Source organism: Lepidochelys kempii, chromosome 16, assembly GCF_965140265.1.
Source record: "Lepidochelys kempii isolate rLepKem1 chromosome 16, rLepKem1.hap2, whole genome shotgun sequence".
Taxonomy (NCBI): Eukaryota; Metazoa; Chordata; order Testudines; family Cheloniidae; genus Lepidochelys; species Lepidochelys kempii.
In genome coordinates, this window is record NC_133271.1 from 3,909,645 (window position 1) to 3,926,273 (window position 16,629).

General features: G+C 44.8%; 1 protein-coding gene across 14 annotated transcripts in view; it reads left to right on the forward strand.

Annotated features, from left to right (window-relative positions):
- FKBP15 (FKBP prolyl isomerase family member 15) overlaps positions 1-16,629 on the forward strand; it is a 126,562-nt gene that overhangs the window by 82,209 nt on the left and 27,724 nt on the right. For 11 of the 14 annotated variants that reach the window (XM_073313897.1, XM_073313898.1, XM_073313900.1 and 8 more), the window contains 6 exons: positions 852-961; positions 1,507-1,617; positions 1,805-1,899; positions 6,411-6,513; positions 8,683-8,715; positions 10,667-10,838. In XM_073313897.1, coding sequence (XP_073169998.1) covers positions 852-961; positions 1,507-1,617; positions 1,805-1,899; positions 6,411-6,513; positions 8,683-8,715; positions 10,667-10,838 — 624 coding nt within the window. The remainder of the gene's footprint in view (positions 1-851; positions 962-1,506; positions 1,618-1,804; positions 1,900-6,410; positions 6,514-8,682; positions 8,716-10,666; positions 10,839-16,629) is intronic. The other 3 variants (XM_073313892.1, XM_073313904.1, XM_073313903.1) reach the window with 2 other exon arrangements.

A 16,629-nucleotide genomic window follows, 5' to 3' on the forward strand; every position in this document is an offset into this window, starting at 1 on the left:
AGGTGAAACGAGATAAATTCAAACTGGAAATACGCCATACATTTTTAACAGTGAGGATAATTAACTATTGGAACAATTTACCAGGGGTCATGGTAGGTTCTCTATCATTAGCAATCTTTAAATCAAAATTGGATGTTTTTCTGAGAGATGCTCTAGGGCCAGTGGTTCTCAGCCAGGGTTCCTGGGCCCAGTGGTGGGCTGCAAGCAGGTTTCAGGGGGCTGCCAAGCAGGGCTGGCATTAAACTTGCTGAGGCCCAGGGCAGAAAGCCAAAGCCCCACCGTAGGGGGCTGAAGCCTGGGGCCTGAGCTCCACCACCCAGGGCTCAAGATGAAGCCTGAATAACTTAGCTTTGCAGGGGCCCTTGTGGTGTGTGGCCTCAGGCAATTGCCCTGCTTGCTAACCCCCTACCCCCTAACGCTGGCTCTGGCTTTTGTATGCAGAAAAACAGTTGTGACACAGGTAGGCTGTGGACTTTTTATAGCATGTTGGGGGGTGGGGAGGAAGAGTAAAAGGTTGAGAATCTCTGCTTTAGGGATTATTTTGGGGAAGTTCTCTGTCCTGTGTTACACAGGAGATCAGACTAGATGATCACAATGATCATTCTGGCCTTGGAATCTATGAATTGCTGTAAACAAGTCCATTGATTTCCTGCAACTATAGACCTGGTTTCTTATAGTTAAAGCAATAACATGCCTTGTTTTCTAGATCTTCTTAATCACTGACCTTTAGGAAGATGGCAGACCATGTAGCTGCCAGGCTTTGAACGTAGACCAATGCTAATACTGTACTTCTGCTTCTGTGGTGGTCTTTTTGCCATGCTAACTGGTCACCTTTCTCCTTCCTATTCTAGCACCTAGTGACGTTACTTCATTCTTGATGACAGAAGCTCGACAACATAACACTGAAATCCGAATGGCTGTTAGCAAAGTAGCTGATAAAATGGATCATCTAGCTGCCAAGGTAATGATATAGACCTGGCAGTAGAGGAGAGAGATCTGATGTGGAGCGGGCTTGTTCACAAGGGGATAAAGCCACTTGCCCTTCTCAACCATATAGTGCCTCAGAAGTAGGTGTTATGTTGAAGAGTTCAAGCTGCTGTGTTTAGCTTTTACATTCTGCAGTAGCTTAACCATATAACGGTGGAGTTTTCACTAATTATACTTCACGTGTGATTTGACTACTATAAAAAATGCCCAGTTGCAGCAAGATGATCCTCATGAAAGAGCTGTCTGTTATGATTGTACACTTAATGGCTCGCCTCCAAGGAATCCCACAGCCCTGCACAAGGTGGCATGGCTGTAGTTTATATGCATATTCTACAACTGCTGTATGAGTGATCAGATGAAGCTAGAAAGCTTGTATCATCCACCAACAGAAGTTGGTCCAATAAAAGACACTACTTCACCTACTTTGTGTATCTCAGGTGAAGTTGTGACAAGTTGTGACGTGCTAAATGCTCACATTAACATCCTGCTGAAGTGACTTCCATGGTTTATTCCTTACAGGTGGAGGAGTTACAGAAACAAAACACTAGCAACAACTTGCTGCTACCTGGCATCTCTTCAGTTACCATGGAAACTGCCATGATCATGAGCAACATCCAGCGCATCATTCAGGTGCGGGTGGCTGAGTGCTAGGGTAGCCTTGCTGGTTCCTCAGTAACTGATACTGTGTTCTGTACGTGCCTAGGTGGTAACAGCATTACTATTAAATTTCTTCTGATCATGAAATCAGCTGTAGGTGGCATTCCCTAGGTCACCCCAAATAAGGTGGCTGTGCTCATACTCTGTGGTTACACCTTAGGAGAACGAGAGGTTGAAGCAGGAGATATTTGAGAAGAGCAGCCGGATTGAAGAACAGAATGAGAAGATCGGCGAATTGATTGGGCGGAATCAGCGGTGAGGAATGGGCGGGTGCAAAACTGCACTTTCTCTTTTGCTGTAGAAGAGGTCTTCATTTCACTGCCAAATGGAACAAAGATTACTGAATTCAGGGACGGGGTCTTAGATTCTTTGGGTTCTAGCACAAGGACATGCCTTTCCTGTAGGTACTTAAGGTGTCCATATTTCTGAAACTGGGGCTGGGCATAAACTTGGAGCACAGCAGGCAGGTAAAGACCTGTTGTTGCCTTTCCTGACCACATCACAACAACAGTCCTTATGGCCAAAGGGAGATGGGTCTGCTCTCTCTGATTATTCTTATTGCTGCTCCTTCAAGTCAAATGGAGAAGGGTGCTGGTGCATGGGATGTATTCCCAATTTATCACCGTTCTCAGATATGTGCCGTACAATGTCTCTAGAATGGAATGGTCTCCCAAAGGAAGTGGTGAAAGCCTCATCACTTGAGATGTTAAATATTCATTGTACTGCAGCAACACTGCTCTCTTGGCAGGAGGATGAAGCAGAGATACTAACCAATTTCCTCTATCTCCAGATTCCCCAATGTTTCTGTAACTTGCATCATACTGTCTCTCTCATCGGGAATACTGTGTACGATCCTAGTCACTCGTGTTCCAGTCTTTAAATTCATTTTGAACTAGTGCAACGAAGAAGATCAAGGGAATGGAGGACTAGAATGCTAGAATGATCAAGGGAATGGAGGGCCTGTCTTATGAGAGGAAACTGGAAGAGCCTGACTTGTTTGTTCTAGCAAAAAGGCAGCTGAGACGGGATATGATTGCTCTCTCTAAATACATTAGGGAGATAAATACCAGGGAGGTTGAGGAGCTATTTTAAACTGAAGGACAGTATTGGCACAAGAACATATGGACGTGAACTGGCCATGAACAAATTCAGGCTGGAAATGAGAAGATTTCTAACCATTGGAGGGGGAGGTTCTGGAACAGCCTTCCAATAGGAGCTGTGGGGGCAAACAACTTAATTAGTTCTAAGAGAGTAGGACAAATTTGAGTGCAATTATGTGTTGGTGCTGGTCAGAGCTCAGCAACCATGGAGCTCACTTCCAATTTATCTCTTACGTTCCTAAAGCTTATACTTCAGGGTTTCAGCCAGCCAGGAAGGGAATTTTTTCTCCCAGTGTATTCTGGGCAGGTTTTTTCCTTACCTTGGAAGCATCAGGGATGTCTATGGCTAGAGATGGGACATAGAATCATAGAATAGAATCATAGAATATCAGGGTTGGAAGGGACTCCTGAAGGTCATCTAGTCCAACCCCCTGCTCAAAGCAGGACCAATTCCCAGTTAAATCATCCCAGCCAGGGCTTTGTCAAGCCTGACCTTAAAAACCTCTAAGGAAGGAGATTCTACCACCTCCCTAGGTAACGCATTCCAGTGTTTCACCACCCTCTTAGTGAAAAAGTTTTTCCTAATATCCAATCTAAACCTCCCCCACTGCAACTTGAGATCATTACTCCTCGTTCTGTCATCTGCTACCATTGAGAACAGTCTAGAGCCATCCTCTTTGGAACCCCCTTTCAGGTAGTTGAAAGCAGCTATCAAATCCCCCCTCATTCTTCTCTTCTGCAGGCTAAACAATCCCAGCTCCCTCAGCCTCTCCTCATAACTCATGTGTTCCAGTCCCCTAATCATTTTTGTTGCCCTTCGCTGCACTCTCTCCAATTTATCCACATCCTTCTTGTAGTGTGGGGCCCAAAACTGGACACAGTACTCCAGATGAGGCCTCACCAATGTCGAATAGAGGGGGACGATCACGTCCCTCGATCTGCTCGCTATGCCCCTACTTATACATCCCAAAATGCCATTGGCCTTCTTGGCAACAAGGGCACACTGCTGACTCATATCCAGCTTCTCGTCCACTGTCACCCCTAGGTCCTTTTCCGCAGAACTGCTGCCTAGCCATTCGGTCCCTAGTCTGTAGCTGTGCATTGGGTTCTTCCATCCTAAGTGCAGGACCCTGCACTTATCCTTATTGAACCTCATCAGATTTCTTTTGGCCCAATCCTCCAATTTGTCTAGGTCTTTCTGTATCCTATCCCTCCCCTCCAGCGTATCTACCACTCCTCCCAGTGTAGTATCATCCGCAAATTTGCTGAGAGTGCAATCCACACCATCCTCCAGATCATTTATGAAGATATTGAACAAAACCGGCCCCAGGACCGACCCCTGGGGTACTCCACTTGATACCGGCTGCCAACTAGACATGGAGCCATTGATCACTACCCGTTGAGCCCGACAATCTAGCCAGCTTTCTACCCACCTTATAGTGCATTCATCCAGCCCATACTTCCTTAACTTGCTGACAAGAATACTGTGGGAGACCGTGTCAAAAGCTTTGCTAAAGTCAAGAAACAATACATCCACTGCTTTCCCTTCATCCACAGAACCAGTAATCTCATCATAAAAGGCAATTAGATTAGTCAGGCATCACCTTCCCTTGGTGAATCCATGCTGGCTTGCATGATCACTTTCCTCTCATGCAAGTGCTTCAGGATTGATTCTTTGAGGACCTTCTCCATGATTTTTCCAGGGACTGAAGTGAGGCTGACTGGCCTGTAGTTCCCAGGATCCTCCTCCTTCCCTTTTTTAAAGATTGGCACTACATTAGCCTTTTTCCAGTTATCCGGGACTTCCCCGGTTCGCCACGAGTTTTCAAAGATAATGGCCAATGGCTCTGCAATCACAGCCGCCAATTCCTTCAGCACTCTCGGATGCAACTCGTCCGGCCCCATGGACTTGTGCACGTCCAGCTTTTCTAAATAGTCCCTAACCACCTCTATCTCCACAGAGGGCTGGCCATCTCTTCCCCATTTTGTGAAGCCCAGCGCAGCAGTCTGGGAGCTGACCTTGTTAGTGAAGACAGAGGCAAAAAAAGCATTGAGTACATTAGCTTTTTCCACATCCTCTGTCACTAGGTTGCCTCCCTCATTCAGTAAGGGGCCCACACATTCCTTGGCTTTCTTCTTGTTGCCAACATACCTGAAGAAACCCTTCTTGTTACTCTTGACTCCTGCAGCTCCAGGTGCGATTTGGCCCTCCTGATATCATTCCTACATGCCCGAGCAATATTTTTATACTCTTCCCTGGTCATATGTCCAACCTTCCACTTCTTGTAAGCTTCTTTTTTATGTTTAAGATCCGCTAGGATTTCACCATTAAGCCAAGCTGGTCGCCTGCCATATTTACTATTCTTTCGACTCATCGGGATGGTTTGTCCCTGTAACCTCAACAGGGATTCCTTGAAATACAGCCAGCTCTCCTGGACTCCTTTCCCCTTCAAGTTAGTCCCCCAGGGGATCCTGGCCATCCGTTCCCTGAGGGAGTCGAAGTCTACTTTCCTGAAGTCCAGGGTCCGTATCCTGCTGCTTACCTTTCTTCCCTGCGTCAGGATCCTGAACTCAACCAACTCATGGTCACTGCCTCCCAGATTCCCATCCACTTTTGCTTCCCCCACTAATTCTACCCGGTTTGTGAGCAGCAGGTCAAGAAAAGCGCCCCCCCTTGTTGGCTCCTCTAGCACTTGCATCAGGAAATTGTCCCCTACGCTTTCCAAAAACTTCCTGGATTGTCTATGCGCTGCTGTATTGCTCTCCCAGCAGATATCAGGAAAATTAAAGTCACCCATGAGAATCAGGGCATGCGATCTAGTAGCTTCCGTGAACTGCCGGAAGAAAGCCTCATCTACCTCATCCCCCTGGTCCGGTGGTCTATAGCAGACTCCCACCACTACATCACTCTTGTTGCACACACTTCTAAACTTAATCCAGAGACACTCAGGTTTTTCTGCAGTTTCGTACCGGAGCTCTGAGCAGTCATACTGCTCCCTCCATTGTCCATCCATTGGACAGGATCGGCCAGGGCTCTGATATGACACTAAGCATTCTGTCTCTCAGGTGCTTGGCTGGTTCTTGCTCACATGCTCAGAGCCTAACTCATTACATATGTTACATCAAAAAGGTATTTTCCCCCAGGTCAGATTGGCAGTGACGTTGGGGGGGTTTCGCCTTCCTCTGCAGCATGTGGGTGCATGTCATTTGCCAAGATTATCTGGGTGTATATCATTTCATCATTTCCCTGGCATTGAGGGGGGCCTCAAGTACTGGTACACCTCAGTCCCTCCTATTCTGTGCCTCTGGCACAGAATAATCTAGTCTCCTGTGGTCTGTAGTGCTTTGATTTTGTTTTTGGTTGTTGGGTTAGCGTGCAAGTGCTGGGTGGTGTTGGTGGCCTGTGCTGTACAGCAGGTCAGACTAGATGCCCTAATGGGGTCCCTTCTGGCCTTAAACTGACAGATCTTAAATATCCACATATCCCTAGTTGCATTTGTGTGCAAGACATCACACAGAGTTGTTTTGGAACTTATTCTGTTCATGAGGCTTTTTCACAAACACTGGTGTCTTTCTTCCACAATAGGCTTTCACTTCAAGTCCCCTTTTGTGTTTTGTGCTCAAGTCGTTTTCTATGATTTTTCCCTCCCCCACCCCCTTTCCTAGGTATGTTGAACAGAGCAACCTGCTGATGGAGCAGAGAAACAACTCGTTGCAAACGACAAATGAACACACTCAGGCAAGGGTGTTGCATGCAGAGCAGGAAAAGGTAAAACTAGCCAAGCAATAAGTACAAACACAGAGCTCTGACCAAGGCTAGAGAAGGGTTTGCAGTTCTATCTAACAGACACTGGGGATTCTGACCTAAAACTCTCCTAAAAAGAGAACCCAGGGGTTCTCAATCATGGATTCTAAAGCCATTACCTTAGTTTTCATTCTGATCTGTCTAGGTGTTTGCATGGCCCCAGCACTGTAGCATCTGTGCTTCTGTTGCATAAGGCTTAAAGATGTCTTAGCTTGGATAGTCTTTCAATTGCTACATTGGTATGGAAGGTACAAAAGTTACTCTTAACTTTCTGTTTTCATACACACAGTAGCTTAGCTACCATTTGACTATTAGCAGGGTCTCATAACTATTTCAAAATGCACATTGCCTATTTTACTACATTGTCAGATTCCCAAAAAAGCTCCTCTACTACTGCTAAATGGCTGGTAGAACTTGGGCCACCAGAATATCCATATAACAATCCTCTTACCTGCTAGATTTGATTCTCTAATAAGATGTCTTGATTTCAAAAATCAGTGAAACCTCAGGTTTCAGATACAGTAATATAGTGTTATATGTCAAACTCACTTCTAGTAGTCATTTGTAGTATAACTGTGTTGGTCCCAGGATATTTGAGAGACATGGTGGGTGATGTAATTTCTTATTGGACTTACTTCTCATCCACCTTGTCTCTCAAATAGCCATGTCAGTTAAACATGGAACCCGGTGTTTCTTTCCGTCCTGCTGCCTTCCGTTATTTACCATGTGTAGGAACCCAGTTAAATACAGCCATATGTTGCTTGTTAGGCCTGTGCAGATTCATTTGGAAGACTGTAGCCCATTCTAATATACTAGTATGAGGGGGCTTTGAGTATGTTGCTAGCAATTGCTGGCCCCTTTTGTACTTTGCCAAAATAACGTATGAACCTTGCACTGCCATGCCCTGCTGTGTGGTGTGCACTCCATTTTTATTAATCTATTTCCTGTTTGGCGTTAATCATAAGTGCTTGCGTTTCCTCTGCTTTCTTGTATGAGAACAGTGAATTGGTGGGCTGTAAAAAAGTGAAGACCCTAATTCCTAAAGTATAGTAGCTGCCTCTCCTGTTGGTTAGGGAACACAGAGGATCCAGAGAAATGAGTGGCTGAATATATGCTGGGTGCAGCTAGACCATGAAGAAAGGGAGTACTTTGCTGGGGTACGTTCTCCAGCAACAGTCTGTGGCAAGCTACAGAAACAATAACTATAGCAAGTCAGCTCCAGCCATGTGGCATCACAGACTGAGGATACTGATAAACCTCCATTCCTGTCTGAGCACACAGCATCACTGTGGCAACCATAGCAATTGCTTAGAGAGAGTGCATCCATCCTTAAGCCCTGTCCGTGCTGAGACTTGACCCAATTCCAGCAGTCGATTGCAGTGGTTCATTTGGCTCCCCTGTAGGTTAGAAAAGCCATGATTTGCACTGGAGATGCTTACCCTGGCTTCAAACGTGAGTCATCTGCATCGCTGCACACTCTAGCTTTCTTGTCTATCCTTGGGGTTTGCTTTGGTGTAGCTATGTCAATTGTTGCAATGGAGACAAATTCCTGATGTAGGCAGTTTCAGTAATAACAAACCAGGGGAGAGAACCATGGAAGATCTGAGAGGATTCTCTGCTCCCGTGTATGCAAACTGGGGGGTAGCCCTCTATCCTGGCATGGCCCAGGTTTCAGTGAGGAGCAATGAATCTGTAACTTGTGCCCTTGGGGTAATACATTTCTGCTTAGCACTTGCAGAGTAGTTAATATCAAAGTTTTGACATGTTCATGTAAGGTTGGTGGTATCATCGCTCTCCAGAATGGTGAAATGACTTGCTGTCACTGGCAGTACAGAGATTAGAATGCAGAAGCTCCTGGCTCCCAGATGACTGCATAGTCCATTTGACCATCCATGTTCCATACAGTCCTCCACATTTGGAGAGATTTAGCCCCTTTTTAAACATGGCTTCACTGCTGTTCTTTCTGTTTTTGAGCTTTTGCAGCTGTCAAACAAGGAATAGGTTGAATGCTTCTCTTGTCACATTTTAGCCCCTGTAATGCCACACTTAGCTGTTCTAAGTAATTAATGCTTTTGCCTTTCTACTTGGCGTTCTTAACTCTTCCTGTTTCCTGTCACTGCTTTCTCTTCCCAGCACATGCTGCCAGTGGATCGGGGCTGGGACCAGGTGAGGCAGTGTGTCCCTGACTCTCTAGAGCCTTGGGGTTTCTCTCCCATAACCTACAGTTTACACATGCCTCTAACTTTGATAAAGTCTCTTTCTGAGCTGAAGATTCTCCTACATCTTTACAGTCCACAGCCAACACTTTTTGGCAGGAGGCTGGGTAGGAAGAATTGTGAGCAAAATCCTTTCAACTATTTGAACTGAGTGGATGAAAACTTGCTAACCTTAGGAGTTCAGATACTGCTGCACAGAATACAGAAGTTAATGGGGGGGGAAACAAACAAACAAACCCCACTCTTTTTTACCTAGGCTGATTTCAGCACAGAAACAGGTCTTTGTTTTCCTTTGAGTTTATGAAAACTGCTGGAGGCAGCCTATGTGGAGATTTAAAAAAAAACACCACCCACAATTTACAAGCTGCATTCATAATGATCTTTTTTCACCCTTCCAAAAGAGGAGAACAAAAGGGAATGCTGTGGTAGGAACTATGTTAATATATAGTCATCACTGATCACTTCACATTGCTCATCCACAGGTGCTTAATCCACAGGTCCTGGTTCTTTGTTGTTTAATTAAGTGATCACACAATTTCTCCCACTGGGGAAGTGTGATTGGCAGCCCAGTAACTAAGATACTTTGGAGAGAGGTCTCTAAGTAAGATTAATGAATAGCCACAGTGTCAGTCTCTGGTGTACAGAACCAGTTTACAAGTTTGAGACCAGCAGTAATTCAAGACCTGAGGTAGTTCTCTGAATGCCAGCAAGTAGCTAGCCCAAGAGGAAATTGGGCTGGAACTATGTGGGGCACAACAGAGAACCTGTTCGGAATCTGAATGTAACTTTTAACTACAATAGGAACTGTTTAAGTTCCCACTATTATAATGCAGCCTGTCTTTACAGCATATCCTTCATGAATTTTTGGCCCTATCCCAAAAGACTTGGAGCTGGATCTAGTTTGTGAGGTTGTGAGCCTTTTCAGTTTTTTTTAACAACATGTAATTAACAAGTTGTCTGTGAGAACCCGTATTAGATCTGGCTTCCTGTGAATCACTGACTTGAATAAAATCCTAAAAGCTTGATTAGAACAGTGATCACTGTTAGAAGTATCTAATACTTGCACTTTACAGTGAATAACTTGGCAAGCCAGAAAAATACCTTGACAAATTAGTATGTACCTAACCATCTCGCGAATGCAGAGTACACATCCTGCTCTGAAATTCCCTCTCCACAGCTAGTCTTCATAAACTGATCCCTGTACTCACTTGAAAATAGTCTGCATGTCGACTCCCATCTGACAACTACCCATCCCAAACAGCTTTATCCCCATGAGCATATCATCCGGTCCATTTTAATTGTTTGACAAATCTAGAAGGGCAGGGGCAGAATTGTAACGTCAGACTTGCTACCCTGGCACAGTCTGTTTGCAACCTGAAGAGAGCTGTGTGTATCTGGGGGTGGCAGACGCCTGTAAGACGCCTTTTTCTGGGCAATTAGGCTTCGATGTCTCGCCGGCCAGCTGGTAGTCCCAAAGGGGTGAACAGAACAGCCAACCAGTGAAACACGTCTTTTTCCGAAAAAAACTTCCTGAAGTGACCTGCTTTAATCTGTCTTGGAGATGAGGTTGTCGCCAGCCACTAGAATAAATCAGGGTGGAGCGTGTGGTCAAATAGGGCCCACAGTGCTCTACTATGTGTCCCAGAGCCACTCTGTTTTTAGTAGGGCAGTGAGCCTATCGCAGCATGCTGTGCTGCTGCCCCTCAGCTCAATATACAGTGCTTCATCTTTGGCCTGCAACTTCCATCAAGCTGTATCTCTAATGGAGGAGGGTGTCTGCCATCTAGTTATGCAAACCAAGCATGGAATCTGGGCTCCTAGCACTGCCCTGTGAGCCAACTTTTGGAAACCCCACTTAAGTACTCAGGAGTTCTGATATTTCCCCCTGTTCTGTGCTACAGGTCAAAGTTGCAGAGAAGCTGGCAGCTGCTACAGCACAGGTCTCCCGTCTGCAGTTGGAAATGACTGCTCACCAGAAGAAGGAGATGGACCTGCACACACAGCTGACCACAGCCCTGCAGGAGGCAGAGATGAATGAGGCACAGTTCAACAAGCTGCAAGCACAGCTAGCCGGTAGGGGGTCGGTCAAGGGGGTGGGTTCTATTGCCTAGATCATGATCTAGTTCTCTGTTAACTTGGTCAGCTGTATTGGTGACCTTAACTCTATACTTCAGTGGCAGCTGTCTGAATTGCCAAAAAAGATATATTTATCATAATGTGCCTTAGCTTTCAGCTAGAGGGGCCAACTAGGGGAGAGAAGGAAGCTCTGGCTCTATGTGCAAATCAATGCTTCACCTCCCTGCTGAGACTGCCAACAAAAGAGCCTGTTAGGATGGCCTCTGATGTTGAACCTTCCTGTTAAGTACTGGACGGAGCCCACCAGCCCATCGCTTTTGTCTCTACTGAGCTATACTAGAGTTAAACTGATATACTAGTGGTTCCCTTTCATCCACTGAAGGTGGCCCTGCCAGAGAGTATGGAAGTCCTTTGTGAGTCGTGCAACTAAACCCCTCTTGCAGTTGGGTCAACTAGTCCATCTTCCTATAGCACCATTATCCCAAAGATTACTGAAGCCAGTTCTAGTGTGGAACACAACCAAGGCTTAAGAGAGGAAGTCAATAATTAGCACAGGGGCAGGGATGAGTTTGGACTGCATGTGAGATACACCTGCTTTCTGACATTAGCATCTCTTGGGTGAGGAGCCTTGTTGAAATGCCTTGGTTCAGAATATATGCACTAACCTGCGGAGCCTCCTGCTTCCTTCCATAAGAAGCTATGGAGATAAATAGCTTGGCAAGATAGATAAAAGGATATGACATTTAGATGAATAGTAGCTGATAAAATGACATGGGTTTCAACAGTCCTCATACTCTGACAGCATAGGCTGATCACCAGAGGGGGTCAAAAAGAAAGCTTCTCCTCCCCATGCTTAATATTGCAAAGCAGAATGCAAAACCAAAAAATTGACTGAACACTTCAAAGCTTTTGCTGCTTTTTTTCTCACCACTCAGTCTCCTGAATTCTCCTTGGTAATGTGCCTGGAAATGGGGAAGGAGGGCCATACAAAGTCTGCCCTGTTTGCAAATGTGGCTTAATGATATAGATGGGAAAAGAGTGCCTTGTTTCTATGGCACATTCAAAGCTGGAGGAGCCCACAAAATAAAATGCTCTGAGTTCTTTGCAAATGTTCCTCCAAGAGCAGGTCCTCCTCTCCGCTTTTCTCTTCTACCTTTTCCTTCAGACTTGGATTAGGCTCCTTTATGGGATAGAGACTTTGTCATGCATACCAGTAGTGCTTTGCAACTGGGTAACTTCTCAGCATTCATTGGCTGTTTAGTGGACATAACCTGCTGATTGTTTTGCAGACTGTGCAGACTCTAGTAACAAAGTTAATTTCCCTTCTTGGTGAAATCAGTGATTGGAAAAATGAAAACCCATATATTTCACCATGGCTCAATCTTGATTCTTTCTGGGTAAACACAGATCTGGCCTTAAGTATTGTTGTTAGCTGAGACACTGTTCTTGCAATTTCTGCTTCATCTAATTAGAGACCCCTTTTTAGCTCACTGTTAAGCTTTCCTTGGCTCTGTATAGGCACTTGCCTTTAGGAGACTGTGTACTGTGAACCTGAAGAGGAGTTGTTAGTTGTTTGTTTGTTTGTTTGTTTTTTCCCCCACTATACTGACCAATTCCTCCGGCCCCCAGGCTGAATCTTGGCTGTTCTGTCTTCAACTGACATTCTGCTCAATCTGGTAGTAGAGAAGCTGTCAAGGTTCCTTCCCCACTCTGAACTCTAGGGTACAGATGTGGGGACCTGCATGAAAACCCCCTATACTTATTTTTACCAGCTTAGGATAAAACTTCCCTAAGGTACAAACTATTTTAACTTTTGCCCTTGGACTTTATTGCTGCCACCGCCAAGCATCTAACAAATATATAACAGGGAAAGAGCCCACTTGGAAACGTCTTTCCCCACAAAATCCTCTCCAAACCCTACACCCCCTTTCCTGGGGAAGGTTTGATAAAAATCCTCACCAATTTGCATAGGTGAACACAAACCCAAACCCTTGGATCTTAAGAACAATGAAAAAGCAATCAGCTTCTTAAAAGAAGAATTTTAATTGAAGAAAAAATTAAAAGAAGCACCTCTGTAAACACAGGATGGTAAATACCTTACCGGGTAATCAGATTCAAAACATAGAGAATCCCTCTAGGCAAAACCTTAAGTTACAAAAAGACACAAAACCTGGAATATACATTCCATTCAGCACAACTTATTTTATCAGCCATTTAAACAAAACAGAATCTAATGCATATCTAACTAGATTACTTACTAAGTTCTAAGACTCCATTCCTTTTCTGTTCCTGGCAAAAAACAACACACCGACGGAGCCTTTGTTTCTCTCCCTCCCCCACCCTCGCCCCAGCTTTGAAAGTATCTTGTATCCTCATTGGTCATTTTGGTCAGGTGCCAGTGAGGTTATCCTAGCTTCTTAACCCCTTATAGGTGAAAGGGTTTTTCCTCTGGCCAGGAGGGATTTTAAAGGTGTTTACCCTTCCTTTTATATTTATGATGCCCCCCAAATCACAGATAAGGTGAAACGCTGGCTGTGATTTTTTCCTGGAGCTCTAGGAGAAAACAGAGTTAATAAGATGCATGTACCTCTAAATATACTACCAAGTATATAAAGACTAACAATATTTTCCACATCTCAAGGATGATTTTAACCAGTTGATTCCGGGAAACTTTCATGGGAGAGTGCATCAGCCACTTTTAGAAGCTCCTGAGATGTGTTGGATGTCGAAATCAAAATCTTGGAGAGCTAAACTCCACCAAATAAGTTTTTTATTATTTCCCGTGGCGGTGTGAAGCCATTGTAGCACAGCATGGTCGGTTTGCAGGTGGAAACGCCGTCCCCAAACATATGGGCATAGCTTTTCCAGAGTGTAGACAATGGTGTAACATTCCTTTTCACTGACTGACCAGTTGCTTTCCTCTCAGACAGCTTCTTGCTGAGAAACACTACAGGGTGCAATTCTTGATCCGATCCTTCCTACATTAAAACTGCTCCCACACCACGCTCGGACGCATCTGTGATTACTAGGAACGGTTTGTCAAAGTCTAGGGCCCTTAGCACAGGGTCAGACATGAGTGTTGCTTTAAACTGGTTAAAGGCCTTCTGAAACTCTTCGGTCCACTGAACGGCATTTCGCTGTTTTTTTGGTTAGGTCTGTCAGTGGGGCGGCGATTTGGCTGTATTGCGGTACAAATCGCCTATAATATCCGGCCAAGCCTAAGAAGGATTGGACCTGTTTCTTTGACTTTGGGACAGGCCACTTTTGGATATCATCCACTTTGGCCTGTAGGGGGTTGATAGTTCCTTGACCCACCTGGTGTCCAAGGTAAGTCACTCTGTTTAGGCCTATTTGACACTTCTTAGCCTTAACAGTTAGTCCTGCCTCCCTTATGCGCTAAAAGACTTTTTGTAGATGTTCCAGGTGTTCTGCCCAGGAATCTGAAAATATGGCCACATCGTCAAGGTAGGCGACGACATATTCTCCTAATCCCGCTAGGAGACCATCTACAAGTCTTTGGAAGGTGGTGGGTGCATTCTGCAGCCCGAAAGGGAGTACATTAAATTCATACAGCCCAACATGTGTGGTGAAGGCTCACTTTTCCTTGGCGGATTCATCTAGTGGGGCGGGCTCTTTCCCTGTTATATATTTGTTAGACATTTGGTGGTGGCAGCAATAAACTCCAGGGGCAAAAGGTAAAATAGTTTGTACCTTGGGGAAGTTTTAACCTAAGCTGGTAAAAATAAGCTTAGGGGGTTTTTCATGCAGGTCCCCACATCTGTACTCTAGAGTTCAGAGTGGGGAAGGAACTTTGATACGGTGGCAGCTGTGGGATTTTAAAGGTGTTTACCCTGCCCTTTATATTTATGACAGAAGCGGACTGGGTGCAAGCAGAAGTGCAGGTTTTTTTTTTCCTGGCAGCAAAATGTTAGATTTGCAGTAGCTTTGGTCAAGAGTCCTGACCTGTCCTGGCTTCCCCTGGGCCAGAAACCTTTCCACCTCTTTCTTAAAACAGCTAGTTTCCCAGGTGTCTTCCATGTAGGAGCCATACAGACTCTGAAGGGTTAATCCAGTCAATATGTAATATACCAGTATTTCTTTAGGGTAATAAAATCAACACAAGTAGTCAATCACTTCATTGGATATCTTTGGAGTTTAAGAGGTCATTGCGCAATGAGAGACAGAGACTCTTATAAATGTGTGGGGGTGTATTAACAGGAGTGTTGTATGTAAGACTTGGGAAGTAATTGTCCCACCCAGCTCTGGTGAGGCCTGAGCTGGAGTACTGTGTCCAGTTCTGGGCGCCACACCTGAAGAAAGAGGAGGACAAATTAGAGTCCAGAGGAGAGCAACAAAAAGGGGATTTAGAAATCCTGACCTATGAGGAAAGGCTAAAAGAACTCTTGAGGGGAAAAAAAGACTGAGGGGCAGGGGGTGTTAGGCTTATTCCTTCACCCACTTACTTCCCTGGTCCTTCTTGCATGAACAGAGAGCAACAATACCCGAAGTCCAAAGGTGCAAACAATTCGATGTTTATTGGGGTGAACTTCCAGCAAGCATGATTCCAGTTTCCTTCCTTAGTGTCCCCCTTCCCAGCTCTGACACCACAGAGCCTTACCTGTGTCCCTGTTCCCGTTCCTGCCCTTAGCTAAACATGATTCCAATTTCCCCATCCCCATTCCCTGTTCCCATTTTCCCCCCACTTCCTGATTGCCTGCAGACTATATAGTAAAACTTGAGTTCTGCTTAGCTATACCTTAACCAATCATTTTACTGAAATTTAACTAACCAATCCTAACATATTGGAACATGATTATTTAACCAATTATATCCCACCACCTTAGTTAGTTTACACCCAGCAAAATTAATTATACAGCAGACAGAAACCATCACAGAACCAGACAGAGATTATACAGACAAACAATAGGGAAATGGGGACTACAGTGACAGAACAACAAAGAAATGAGGATTTCACATCCCAGCTATTGATAAGTGAGTTCTTGCCAGACAGGATGCTATCAAACTAAGTTTCCTTTTACATCTTCTAGGCACTTCCCTTTCTCTGGAGGCGATAGGCATTATCAGGACAGGATTGTATTCCTAACAGCCCAATAGCACCTTCTTTCAGTGTGACTAGTTTGGAATGTGAGGATGTGACCATTCGCTTCCCAGCTTATGGCTGCCTCTGCTGCTTAGCCAAAGGCCTTAGCCTAAGCACAGGGCCTCAGACTGTCACAGTAAGAGAAGGCCCTTACACTGGCAGACAGTGATTTGATTCTTTCTTTTATACCTCTATAACTAGCTAAGTGATAAGAATACACCTAAATTCTTAGAGAGTATAGGCCTTTACAGACAGGCCTGAATATCTATATCCTAAGGGGGGGATCCGATAAGTCTTCATATATGTTAATGGCTGTTGTTATGGTACTGATTGATGGTTCTTCTTGTCCACTGAAGGTAGGACAAGAAGTAATAGGTTTCATCTGCTGCAAGGGAGACTTAGGTAATAGGAAAAACTCTCTAACTATAAGGGTAGTTAAGATCTGGAATAAGGTTGTGGAATCCCCATCGTTGGAGGCTTTTAAAAATAGGAGGGACAAACACCTGTGTGTGGGGTACTGGACTTGATGATTTCTCAAGGTCCCTTCCAGTCTTCCATTTCTGTGATTGTGTAAAAGACCTGTTTAACTCTTCCCGTGATCTTTGTACACGTTTGGGGAGTCCCTAATTTCGATGGGTTCTGAGCCACTCTTCTTTGAGACAAGCCTCAGTCTGATTATCACAGCTC